Source organism: Mollisia scopiformis, assembly GCF_001500285.1.
Source record: "Mollisia scopiformis unplaced genomic scaffold LY89scaffold_4, whole genome shotgun sequence".
Lineage (NCBI taxonomy): Eukaryota > Fungi > Ascomycota > Leotiomycetes > Helotiales > Mollisiaceae > Mollisia > Mollisia scopiformis.
In genome coordinates, this window is record NW_017263584.1 from 745,733 (window position 1) to 758,738 (window position 13,006).

At 47.5% G+C, this 13,006-nt stretch overlaps 5 protein-coding genes across 5 annotated transcripts; 2 read left to right on the forward strand and 3 right to left on the reverse strand.

Moving 5' to 3' along the window:
* Positions 1–273: 273 nt before the first annotated feature.
* Positions 274–1,109, forward strand: LY89DRAFT_664955 (uncharacterized protein; the record flags this gene model as incomplete). Its single annotated transcript, XM_018212815.1, has 2 exons — positions 274–759; positions 813–1,109. 2 exons carry the CDS (start codon positions 274–276, stop codon positions 1,107–1,109), a joined length of 783 nt encoding a protein of 260 aa, XP_018076143.1.
* A 942-nt stretch (positions 1,110–2,051) lies between these two features.
* LY89DRAFT_608287 (uncharacterized protein) lies at positions 2,052–3,091 on the forward strand (the record flags this gene model as incomplete). Its single annotated transcript, XM_018210493.1, has 2 exons — positions 2,052–2,529; positions 2,586–3,091. Coding segments are annotated over exons 1-2 (951 nt in total), but the record flags the coding sequence as incomplete, so codon positions are not given.
* Positions 3,092–3,760: 669 nt separating this feature from the next.
* LY89DRAFT_576597 (uncharacterized protein) lies at positions 3,761–5,620 on the reverse strand (the record flags this gene model as incomplete). Its single annotated transcript, XM_018208845.1, has 6 exons — positions 3,761–4,194; positions 4,261–4,324; positions 4,455–4,485; positions 4,576–4,740; positions 4,887–5,340; positions 5,392–5,620. 6 exons carry the CDS (start codon positions 5,618–5,620, stop codon positions 3,761–3,763), a joined length of 1,377 nt encoding a protein of 458 aa, XP_018076145.1.
* Positions 5,621–6,645: 1,025 nt separating this feature from the next.
* Positions 6,646–8,545, reverse strand: LY89DRAFT_729292 (Metallo-dependent hydrolase; the record flags this gene model as incomplete). The annotated part of the gene is made up of 4 exons (XM_018219366.1): positions 6,646–6,874; positions 6,922–7,312; positions 7,360–7,739; positions 7,788–8,545. The coding sequence occupies 4 exons, from the start codon at positions 8,543–8,545 to the stop codon at positions 6,646–6,648; spliced, it is 1,758 nt and encodes a 585-aa protein (XP_018076146.1).
* A 2,770-nt stretch (positions 8,546–11,315) lies between these two features.
* LY89DRAFT_681190 (uncharacterized protein) lies at positions 11,316–13,005 on the reverse strand. The gene has a single exon (XM_018214226.1). The coding sequence runs from the start codon at positions 12,987–12,989 to the stop codon at positions 11,472–11,474; it is 1,518 nt and encodes a 505-aa protein (XP_018076147.1). The 5' UTR covers positions 12,990–13,005; the 3' UTR covers positions 11,316–11,471.
* Between the last annotated feature and the right edge of the window lies 1 nt (position 13,006).

Below are 13,006 nucleotides of genomic sequence, written 5' to 3' on the forward strand. Positions count from 1 at the left end.
GGTTTTATAGAAGTCTAAAGCTAAGACCGCGCAAACTAGCGAAAAAGACGTACAGATTCACTGCAAACTTTGGGCGCTAGACTTGAAAAAGACAATAGCATTAATTAGGAAATATGGAAGATTCACCTTGTACACTTGCGCCATCAGCCTTGCCTCGAAAGCTTCCACGCTAAGAGCGCTTTACTTCTTCAAAAGCTCTCCTTTCCTTCAAAACTCCCAACTCTTGCAACTACACCACAACCTTAACTCCAAACAACAAGAGCGCAACCAACAATGTCTTCAACTATAATACCAGACCTCTCTACGATTATTGCGCGCTTCCCGCCCGTACCTGGTCTTTCCTGCCGCCAGCAAAGTATCGAAATATTCTATCTCGAGATAGTCGACCCCGCAAAGTACAAGGCCATCACATTCTCCCAGTCCTTCCGGGACATCTACGGCGAGCCGATGACCTACTATACCGACTTCTTGCGCTTCATGAATACTCAATTCAGCAAGAAGATCGTCCCAAAGCTAAAGTCCCTCTCCGAGTTGGTGAACAACAAAACCTTCACCTTTATCTGGTTTTGCAAGACTGTCGACAACACAGTGAAGCAATTGGGCTTAGCTACTATAACTCGACCAATGATGGAGGCAGCTTGGGTCTACTATGCATTTTCAATGTTCGAGTCTGAGAGGGGAAAGCTAGGCCAAGAGTTCTGGGACAATCATAGAAGGAGGGAGAGGCTTCAAGCTGCGCTGCGTTCGGTTATCGACAGAGTAAGTCCGCTCTATGGAATATTGAGTGAGGCTTAGAAGCTAACAATTCATAGCGATTCCATCCTAATGAAAAGGTGGAGAAGTATTGGATCGAGAAAAGAGAAGGATTTGGTCTGTCTAGAGATGATGTAGCGAGGAAGGAAGAGGGTTGCGATGAAGATCCAAGGCAGATGAGAATCGTGGAAGATGAAGATGAAGATGAAGATGAAGATGAAGATGAAGATGAAGATGAAGATGAAGATGAAGACGAAGACGAAGACGAAGACGAGGAGATGGAGATGGAGATGGAGGATGTAGAACCAGAGAACGAGCGAAGGGATTTGGTAGGCTGTCGAAAACATGCACATTGACTCAAAGTGAAGCATAGAATGAAGAATAAATTACATTCACAATCGAGAACTACTCAAAAGCTCCAATAATTGTGAGCACTTAATAAGAAGTTGATAAATATGGTAGAAAGGAGTGAGCACTCACACTTAACTTGAAGCAGATGAAAAGTGATACAAGCAGGCAATATCGATTTCGACGAGGGAATTCACTCAGAATGTCCGATATAGCATTATTCCTTGTACCATCAATAAGCAGAGAAAGAAGTAGGAGCATCGCTGCTTGTGTAATTATCATCATTGAGAAATATAGCAGATCTCTGGACACTTCTTCTAGGTCTGGCAACGTACTAGATTCAAAAGTCACGACACGCTGTGAAAAACAGCTTGAGACATATCTTCTCATGTTAGAACAAGACTCTTTGAACGCAAGTACAACACAGCATCAAACGCGTCGAACCATAGCAGAAGTAACAAGAATGGGCCTCCACACACTGCTAGATACTATTTAAGCAAGTTGTCAGTCTCCCACAAGACTCTCCAGTCCATATCCGAAGAAGAACACGATAGTCTGTGCTGTGCTGCGTTGTTCACTTTCGAGTCCTGAGGTTTGGCTTACTAGGACGCGACTCACTACTTCTGCCCAGTTTCTCGCTTCACCCCCCTCTCCACTTCTCACCTCCCTCCTCACTTACCACCTCTCAACCGCGACAACCCTCACCCTAACTACGAAAGAAGAATCGACGTGTCAACCCGGCGCCAACCATCACCATGGGTTCCATCTACCTCGCAACCATCTTCGGAAACGCGGAGAAGAACAAGCCCGCTCCCGAAACAGAAGAGCCCATTAACGCAACACCTGCAATCATCCTCGCAGACCCGTCTGACCTCACCATTCAAATATTCCAAGAGACCAAAGATGAGAGATACACTTCCGCAACCGGATACAACGTCTGGGGCAAGCTTCTCGCCACCTTTAAGGTCTCACGGGAAGTTTTGATGAGGAGCTCTGATCACTTTCAAAAGATGCTTGACCCTGCTGGTAACTTCGCGGAGTGCAAGCAAAAGATCGTTGATCTCGAGAACGCGAACCCGATTGCTGTCGAGCTGTGGCTCCGTTATTTCCACGGCAAGCTGGATGATGAGAGTCTCAAGATCCCCATTGGCGAGCTTCGTGCCCTCATTGAGTGTCACCGTCGATACTTCTTCCCGCTGGAGAAGTTGAACAAATGGTTCGAACAGTGGATGGAGCACAAAGGTGGAAAGAAAATGAAGAAGTTCAGCCTCGATGAGCTTAGAAAGTTGATGTACCCGTGTCAAGAGTTCAATCATGCTCAGGGTTTCGCGTACGCGACTAAGAAGTTGGTGTATGAGACTCCAGGACATGTTCATGAGGATACCCCCCTGGCTTTCGGACACTTGCATCTTGAGCCACGCATCATTGGTGAGTCTTATTTCCATCACTTGCATCTGTAGACACAGAAACTGATCGTGCATTAGGGGCCATCAACGCAGCTCGTGGCAGTGTAAAGATGAAGCTCCACGAGGCGCTCTACATCAACAGAGTGTTCCTCAACGCCAGCTGCGACTGCAGAAAGGAAGGTCTCTTTGCGTACGAAACTGCGTTAGACAAGACAGGCGTCTGGCCATTGGAGGAGGTTCTGCACGGAAGGAACTCCATCTCACTCCAGCGCGTCCTCAGTGGTATGAGAAAGTTCGAGTACGAGCCGCCCAATGACTATTGCGAGCTGTGTTCCGAAGACTTTGGCGCCTCTACGGTTACCAGAGCTATCAACATTGCTCAGTCGAATTTCGACGGCTTATGCTTGGATTGCATTGACAATCCCCACAGCCGCGATTGGGACATCGAGTACACGAAGCATCATTCCTTCAAGCTCATCAAGGCCAAGCATATTGAGTGGGACATGGGCTGCCGTGTGAAGCATGAAGAGCCATCATGGTACTTTTCATGGATTGCACGAAAACAACGAGCAGATGCACACGAGCGAGAAGGTGAGAGCCGAGAAGGTGAGAGTCGAGAATGTGAGAGTCGAGAATGTGAGAGTCGAGAACGCGAGAGCCGAGAACGTCAGAGCCGAAAGCGCAAGGCTTCGGAGATGGAGGCGGACGACTGAATATAATTGTGAGGAGTACAAGTATGAACTGTCTGCTGTTTTGCTAGGAAGTGGGCTGTCTATGGATACGGGAGATAAGGATATAACTGGATTGCTGCGTTACTGTATGTGTCTTCGTGGAAAATTGCTGGCTGGCGCTCGAATCTCTGAACAAACCGGATGTGTAAACATGGGGAGACAAATGCAGTACATAATGAATGAATGCTATAACTTGATGTGAACAGCATGGAAGCAGGGAAGACTATGCTGATTCCGTGACCTGTAAAACGATGCATTTCCATTCACTCCCATAAATGCAAGCAACTTTCACAAGTAGGCAGAGAGCTCCGGTAAAGGAGCTTCCCCTGAGCAGTCTCGCTTATATGCGGACACGTGATACATAACTTCTAGTAAATCTCAATCTTGATACAGGGTGACTCGAAAGGTCCTCCTAATATCGAAGCTCTAATGATACCAGAGACTGACTCCCAATGCTAAACAGCCCCGCAATGCAAAAGAGCAAATCAAGGGTATCATGCGGAAACATAACAAACCCACAAGCTATCTGGCCTGCGGAGCATCAATAACTTGAGCAGGGACATGCTGCTCAGCGAGATCCTTCCCAATCGGGCTCTTAGGATTGGAAGACTCTGCTTGACCAACGATAGACTCTCGCATCTCAACAGCATTCCACGTCCTCTTGCCCGCAACGGCGTTTTCTTCCGCTAGCTTCAGCCAAAGTTCCCATTCGTGCGTCGAAGGAGCTGCCCCGCTTCTTTTGACCCAACCGATCTTCTTAGTTTCTCGGATGGCGTACCACATCGTTCTGGTGAACGAAGCTCGTCCTTCGAGAGTTTCGGCTTGGGCTTTGTCCGCATCTACTGCATCTGGCGGCGTTACTACTTTGAAATCGTAGTTGGATAGATTCCAGAACCTCTTTTTGGGAATGAGTGAAGCGCCCCAGAAGGAACCATTCAGTATGATGTATGATGTACCTGTGCCATGAGGTGAGTGTCAGTATGCCACTGGCGAGTTGGGCTGGATTCGCAGGGTAGACTGACCGACTGCGGCTTGCATTGGAAAAGAACAATTTCCAAGAAGAACCACGGAGACCATGAGTAAGAACTAGATATGGACCGTTAGAATAACTTTCTAGACAATGTAGGTAGATGTTCGGCAGAAGTTATTTAAATGACGAAAGGAGACAGATATTTGGAGATGACTTGAAATTTTCCCAGCGAAATTTAAGACTTACAGTACCAAGTCCTACCAACAAACGATAAGTTCTATTCAGCGAATTAGCATGGGTAAAATGCCAGAACTTTGGAGGCCGCTCATAGAGTCAAATCAGCAAGACGGCAAGGAATTGAACATACTGTGTGCCAACATAATACTGACACTCCTCAGTCCCGGTGTATAGCTCGCGAGCAACATCTTCGTCACAAACCACGAGAAGGAAGGCACCTTCTCTAGTTCGGATAATAACATCGCCAGCTGGGACCTTGGACTTGAAGTTTCTCTTCATCAAGATTGGCTCCCACCTGACCACAAACCTCAACGTCAGCATGCCACTTTCAGAAGTTTTGACAAGGGGGTCTATCAAGGAAATGTTCGCTTATGAAAACTCTTCAGGTATTAGGAAAACCATAGAAGACAGCATAGAACAGAAGAGAAAGTTGCCTCTTACCACGATGCATACCCAACAACAGATGATACCAACGATATAGTCCCAAGCGCAACCACAGCAGTCCCATCCTTTATCAGAGCAGCCCATATAATGAGGCCAATCGTTGTGACGAACGACAGCACCGATAGAACATTCAGCGGAGAGAAAAATTGGGGTGGAACTCTTGGCTTATCCTTCTCATGCATGGTAACCATTCTCGTAAACGTCCTTCGAATCGTCGGACGGTCTGGCGGACTTGGCATCCCGCTTTCCATTATCCCAATATCCATGCTCGCAGAAGTAGAGAAATCATTCCTGGAAGAGAGTTTCTCGGTCGAGATATGGAGTTGTTGTCCTACATCGGGTTGTCCCTTGTGTTTTATCCTGATGACTTTGAATTCGAATTGTTTGAGGTCGTCGAGAGGGTGGATGATGTTTGGGAAGTAATTTAGTGACGGTACACTAGTCCCATTGTCTGACCCGAGAATTAGCTCCTGTTCCATACATACATATGTGAATTACTTACGAACTCCCACAACAGTAGCGTTCGTTACTGGCATGCGTGTTGGTCGCGAAGGCTTGAGCAGGACCTGTGGTGCCGGGATGATTCTTGGTAGGATGCAAGTCCAGGACGAAGTGAGTGCTTGACTATGCGACTCGATGGAAGACTCTCCGATAACAGCCAAGAGAGAGACGATATCCAGACGCCAGCCATTATCGTTATTGCGACCTTGTGGAAACCAGTACTTCGCCATGTTGACTCCGCGATGAAAACAAGGAGACCGCCGTTTTAGGCTCGTGCGTGCGCGAAAATGTGGAGGAATCTGGGGTAGAATATATGGGGAAAGGGCTTAGTGAGTATATTCGAGCTTAACTATCAACCATTTGACATCTTAGGAAAAGTTTGCTTCAAACCGTGGAGGAGCTCAACGAAAGGATGTTTGCTTCCCCCCTTGTGGATGCCAAGCCTCAGCCGCACCCACAGAGACAAAATCTCCAATCAACCAGGATCCTTGCAGACGCCAGACATGCTCAGAGCTGCTGAGGATGCTACCGAAATGAAAGCATTGGATGAACGTTCTCGTGAGGCGGGCTGAGACTTCTGTTGTGTCGCATCAAGCAGCAAGCGCTTACTTCTGTAAGGCTGAGAGGTCTGTGCAATGCTTGGCGTTGGTGGGGCCTGACAAGTCCCTTTGAGTCAAGATAATTGAACGCTCAAGTGAGCATGAAAAGAGCCTCTGGGCGTTGACGGCCAGATATAAGGTGCATCATATCAACGTGCTAGGTAGGCCATTATTCGAGGACTCAATCATTCCTTGCACTCAGGGTTCAAGTGGATTTCTGACATCAAGCTTCGATCGCAGGGCACGCTAAGTACCTAGATATATAATATCTCACATGACGAACCGACGTACAAATCAGGCCAATGTCTGGAATTGAAGTTATACAAGTGATACCCAATCCTCAAGGCTTTACAAAAAGGTATCCAAATAACACCAGACGCCGGTCGTACTCATTGACTCTATGTCATCCATTGGTCTGTACTGTCGATTGTCTTTCACTTCTATCCTCTCCTGCAAAGTCTCTCTTTCTTCTTCTTTCTCTTGGAACGACAACCTGGAGGTTCATTAGTATAATAAATTTGCGGGCTGATATGAGGACTTACTTCTCTGCTAAGCCGTTCTCAATTTAATGTATTGTATTTCCTCCACAAGTCGTGGGAAGTAATGAGGTCAATCACGCATGTAGCATCTGCAGGCTACAAGCGACACTTGACTAGTCAATGTCTTCCAGGTCTTGGCTCCCAGAATTCAAGCCAAGAATATTCATCAACGATCCACTGGCAAAAGGCATTCCATTTGCTTTGCCATTCGGCTGTGACTGCTGCCTTCTCATCGGGATTCATGCAACTGTGTTCGAGACTCCACTTTGCAAGCTGCTTCCAGCCAAGCAAGTTCATGGATTCCGAGCCGATTATGACTTGATAGAAATCATGTGATAACGATGATCTTATATGAGTTAGTAAACACTCTTGTCCCAAAATGGAGAAACTTACCTATAGAATGTAGCGTTGTCGCTATTGATTGTACATGGTACATTGTTGGCCAGCAAAATGGGCAAATTGTGCCCCGCGATGTTGGGAGTGAGGCCAAGAATCTCATTGGAGATTGGACATGATTCGATGGCGATGTTCTTCTCCTTGAAGATCTCCATGATCATAGGATGTCTTGCGATGGCGTATCCGTGTCCAATACGCTTCGCCTTTAGAAGTACAGCATCGAAGAGATTTCCATCTACCTTGTCTCCAACCTCAAGGGTTTCGCCGCAGTGGAACAAGAATGGGATGTCGAGTTTCTGCTCTTTGCACTTTTTCTGAAAGTCGAGAAATTCGGGTACGAAGTGGCGGAGCTCGTTTCCCATCTCCTCATGTCCGACGAGATCGAATCCTAGAACTTGTCAATTTGCTATCTTTATCGCGGAGGGACCATCCTACCACAGAGCAAGTCTTTATACTTGTGCTTCAGGTCGATGCACTCGTCTAATGCAGCGGCAACTTGGTCCTTTTGAAAGGATCGTGGCGTGCAATAAATAACCTTCATTCCTCCAAAATAATCGCCTCTCTTGCGAAGCTCTTCCATAGTGCTTTGCAGCTCTTCGTTGATGATCTTCATGATACCCTCGTTTCCAATAGAACCAGTACCATCATCAGTCTTCAAAGAATTGGTGGCCATAAAATTTGGTCTGATCTCGGCGTACTGGATGTTGTCTTTGACGAAATCCTTTATGCATGCTCGAGTGTAATTTCTGAAGGCAGATTCGTAAGCGAATAAACCCTTCATCATTTGAGTTCTGTAGTTGAACTTTTCCCAGATTCTGTGTATTATCAGCATCAGTAATCCAACGTGAATGCACATGACTTACCCATGACCAGTTTGTTTGCAACCATGAGCCTCATCTTCTGAGATAAGCATCTTATGCTCAAGCCATCGTTCAGCCCTCTCCGTTCGTGTCAAGGTTTCTCCAAAGTCTCCTGGGTAGTTGAATAGTTCCTGGAACTGCTTGTAGGGCATCCATCTGTTCGGAACATAATGAGGATCAAAGACGTTCCCTAATGGAGTCTCCTTCTCGTCATCCTCGGCACCTTTAACGTGAGTTGCCTCATAAGGCGTCATCACCATAAATGAGATTCGAGTTGTCGCAAAGTGCTCCGGAGTCGTCAAAGGAAGAGTGCTTCTGATATACATCGCCTTGATATCGCGAGCTTGCCGAATCAGGAATCTTGCTGGCAGGCAGGAATTCCAATGAATGTGCAGATGCGCTCCCTTGGGCATCCGCTTTGCGACCTTCATGAGCTCAGTCTTATTGATGAGGTCGACATTGCCCAAGAAATGCTCGCCCTGGGTCCTTTTCTCGGTAGGATTGCCTTCATCGTCATGTGGTGTCCCGTAAGTGTGATCCCAGTCATAAGCTTGGATCTTGTGTAGCAACGCAGCAGCCCGTTTCTCATTGTGAGATGCCGAAGTCGTGATCTGAAAGTCGAACGCTCTCTCCTTCTCGGCTGCTTGAAGACGCTCTACAGCTTTGTTGTAGTCTTCCACCGAGCTGACATCGGCGTTGAGCACCTTCCTCCAGTCCGACGCGACGGGCTTTGGCTCTGAGCGATCATATTGATGGTACATTTTGTGAAGTCGCCTTGGTGCTGGAATGAGAACTTGAGTGTGAGCTTTTGGGTCGGACCCGGCGTCTTTATCAGTCGAACAGCAAGTCCCCATCCTGATGAGCCACTCGCGTGGTCTCCGCAGGCTGTGAAATGATAGCGCCTTCAATTGACGGAGAACATTTGAGATGAGTGCTGCTGTGAGATCAAGTGCGCGCGACCAGGCACGGGACACACACACAAATCCAGGTTGTCTTGCTCAGCCACAAACAAGCCTATCTAGGTGTGATTGGTCCCAGATGGCGCTCAAGATGACTCGATAAGCAAAAACAAAAGACCAATAATCGCAGCGGTGTCGTGTTTGGGTGCAGATGATTCCTTTCGACAGCGACGGTGACAGCGACAGCAATGACAACAGCAGTCGCAAACGGAGCTGAGCGATGTCAACTCACAGTGAGTGAGATTGTCGCGACGAGTTTGCTGTGTGCGAGGAGATCAAAAGTCGGAGGCCGAATTGTTGGGCTTATGCAGGCGGGTTGCACGAAGGGCTGTTCCAAGTTGCGTTCCTTGCTTCAGCCCCCGGTTATTTGGGCGGCGCAAGCAATCAATCGCTGGCAAATACCGGCTTAGCTGCATGTCGGTCGCAAATTTACAATCGCTTGGCGCCATCAAATCCTCATTTAAAACACGAACGGATCCACCATTGGGGCAGTGCTTGTTGAGAAATGACTGCGACTGTAACCACATTCGCCCCTTGCAAACTGTTGACCGAGAGCAGATTTGCTATCGCCTGCTCCTTTTTCTTTCGTTCTGACTGAGACTTGCGCTTTCAAATTATGCCTTGCAATTAACCTCTCTTGCGACCTCTGATTCAAGATACATTGTTCACGCCAGACTGTATGAAAACAGCTCGATGAGACTGAAGTGAAGCAGACCGAGAACGCCTTCCATGGATTCAAATACGAACATCCAGATTTTGAACATCATCAGTGCGCCATTTCTGACCGAATTAGATCCTGGAGATCCCACTCACAAGAGGGGCAAATAAGTCAACATTACTGGAGAGAATCAACCATCCGCCCAAATTTTAATATTAAATTACATGTGTTCATACGTATCGGAAAGTACTAGTAGTTGAGTATGATTCTAGACATCTATATCCTGACTTGACAGCGTTGTTGGTGAGCCCGCCGACTTCTGAGTATACCACCATTCGATCGTCGACCATCGAAACAGGTCAGCATTTTGGACACGAAGAACAGGTACTTCACAGTCACTCTGCATAATCCAAGATAGCGTAGACCTTCAGAGATGGTATGTCCTTAAAATTCTGTGGGTCGGCCGCCATACCAAGTGTTGTTTGTGGAGTATTTTCCGACATCTGACACTTACTGGAGCACGACTTTCCGGACCTGGAGCAAGGGTATGATATTTCGAATAACCAAGCCTCACTCAGGGCTAACATACGTACTTTTCTCACGTTCACCGAGAATCATGAAGCAATTCCTGAACTCGTCACGAAGATGTTACTGGCACAGCAAATGTCAAGGCATACCTTTAACTCACCTAAATCTTCCATCCATTAAACTAGATGCGTTGGCACTTGTCTCTTTACGTTTATATTCCCGGTTACCGTCGCTTAGATTAACAGATTGTTCCTCAGATGCTCACCGAGGAGAAGAACAGCAGTCCCAGAAGTTCCACCCTTCGACACTTCATCAAAGATCGTTGAACGGACGGACTATCATAACGATGAGCATACTCAAGGCTGTGCATACATACAGATCATGGGTCTGTGGGATGAACCCATCAGGGTATCTTCAAATGACCATGTTCCACTTTCACCGCTCACTATGTCCCAATTTTGACCCACGCCCACCGAAGAGAGGAGAATGTCCAAGCTTTCTTGAGGCTTGTAGACTCTTGGGAAATTGTGGAATACGGGAGATCTTGTTGCCTAGTACTTCGCTGTTTGTCTGCAACAATACTCTGCAACGTTGCGGACTTGCCAAGCGGGCTTCCGTCCCTCGACATCTTCAGCCACGGAAATTTTTCTGGTCAAGGTAATCCCTTACACTTATGACAGTTCTGAATCTCTCTCTCTCTCTGATAAACCTTATAGTCTACACTCATGGTCGAGCCCTTTCATCGAAGCAGGAGCTACCATGCTCCTCGTTCTGCAAACCTTCAAGTCCACCTTCAAGCCTCCCCGAAACTCTCCCGCCTCAGAACATCAGAGTGTTCCTAACCATTCACCTTCAAAATACACTACTAGTCCGATGTTCCCGCCCCGAGGACAGCAACGTCGTTGATAAGACCGACGGTTCAAGCAGGGCTCGAGGTTGTCAACTGTGGTGGCTACAAGATTGAGCTGTTGTTGGGAATGTTAGGCAGCGATTTCACATAGCACAAATTCTCGGTCTAGCATCGACCTCGTCAAATAAGACACCATCAGCCTCTTAAGTAGCTACTAGGTTGAAGCATCTTATGTACAAGTTGTAGCACGCATCGTGTAGCGACGGATATGTAGATTTGGGCGGGCCAGTAGAATGCTTCGAGACCAAAGAGGAAATTTTCAAAGCAAGGTGACTAAGTCCACAACTAACACTTATCAATTAATTATTCCAGTATATAACTATCGTATATTAAAAAGATTATGTTTCGTTGTTCCGATGCAATGCGCAGGTGTTTCGCAGACTATCCTTCGCTCGCTTAACCCCTTATTGAGAGCATCATGAAAAAAGCCCACTCGAGCATCGGACGTCACACAATTCAAGGGATGACAAAAAATGGTTCAGAATCCAGTATTCATGTCTCTAATCATCTACGACATAAAAAAACAAAGCGTTTGCTGAAAGGTGTATCATCATTCATGCCTCCGTTACGCCTTGATGCAACAACCATCTATCGCTCCCAGTCCCACAAACTTTTGTTCTCCACCAATGCTTTCAGTCCTCAAACTTGATGCCCTTCTTGCCGTCAATGTCAATCGGTCCGCCCTTATAGCTTCCCCGCTTCTTCTTGTTCTTCTCCTTCGTGAAACCCTTGCCCTTCGTGACGATCAGATCCTCGTGTGCCTTTTGTGCGTAGTCGTAAGGGACGTAAGCGTTGCTGGCGAGACGGGAATCGACCTTGATATCCTTCGGGATTCGAGAGAATGGCTCGTTGATCTTCTTCTTCTGTTTGATGACTGGGTCCGGAGGCAATGGTGGTGATAGTGCGCGGGTAGTGACAGTCTTAGCAGTCTTTGGCTTCGACTCTTCTTCAGAATCGCTAGATGAGGAGTCGGAGGTGTCAGAAGTCTTCTTGGGGCCATCAGACAGTGTAGCGCTGGTATCGGAACTCAGAACAGGCTTCTTTGTGTCTTTCTCTTCAGAGTCGCTGTCGGATGAGGATGAGTCGGAAGAAGAAGAATCAGAGTCGGAGTCTGGCAAGGGAGTTTTCTTAGCAAGGGACTGAGTAGAGGAATCAGAGTCAGAGTCGCTCTCGGAGTCTGAAGACGAGCCACTTTCTAAAGAGCTACCGGCTGCATCTGCCTTTCCCGTCTTTGGCTCATCGTCGTCAGAGCTTGAGTCTGAAGATGAAGAGGACTCATCAGATTCAGAGACAGCTTTTGCAGCTTGAGCTTTTTCATCACCCTCATCAGCGCTGGAATCGGAGTCGGAAGAAGAGTCACTGTCTGATGAGCTTGTTGTCTTGGTTTTCTTTGCCTTTGGTGCTTCGTCATCTGAGCTCGAGTCGGATTCGGAAGATGATCCGCTGCTGGACTCTGCCTTGCGCTTCAGGTTGTTGACCTTGGGCTTTGGTGAAGATGCTTTGGTAGCAGGAACCTCCTTCTCATCATCTGCGTCGCTGTCCGAACTGCTGGATGAAGTAGACGATGAAGAAGAAGGGGAAACAGATCGCTTGGACGAGACCTTTTTGGTGGGGGGCGCATCGGCCATTTCCACGTCGCTATCATCATCAGAACTGCTGTCGCTCTCACTGCTGCTCAACTCCTTCAACTTCGACTTCTCCGCCGCGACCTTCTGCTTCTTTGCCTTTGTACTCTCCGTTTCGGTGCCGCTGTTCTGACCAGAAACCTTGCCTTGATCCTTCAAGCTCAACCAATCGTTGAAGACCGTGCTGAGAGAAGGTACATCCTCAGATACATCTGCGATCTCGCCTCGAGTCTTGCGTTCAGTCTTGAAAGCTTGACTTGTGTTCGTGAACTCGTATTCGGTTAGGAAGGCTCCGATGAGCTCGAGAAGTTGGGAAGGTGGTGCTGACTTGGGAGGCTCGCCATCTGCGCGACGCTTGAGGAGGTCTTTCGCAAGTTGTTTGTCTTTCTTGTTTCTCGACTTGTCCTGGGCTTGCGCTTTAGGTGCTGCACTTGGCTTTCCTTCTGGGAAGAGCCATGCTGGCTGCTTCTGGCCAGCAGGGGCCTTTCGCTTTCCGATCTTTTGCATGTTAGGGTTGCCAGACATCGTGTGTTGTTTGACCT

Excerpts from the sequence above, each read along its gene's own strand:
- LY89DRAFT_681190 (XM_018214226.1), bottom strand. The coding sequence starts at position 12,989 with ATGTCTGGCAACCCTAACATGCAAAAGATCGGAAAGCGAAAGGCCCCT.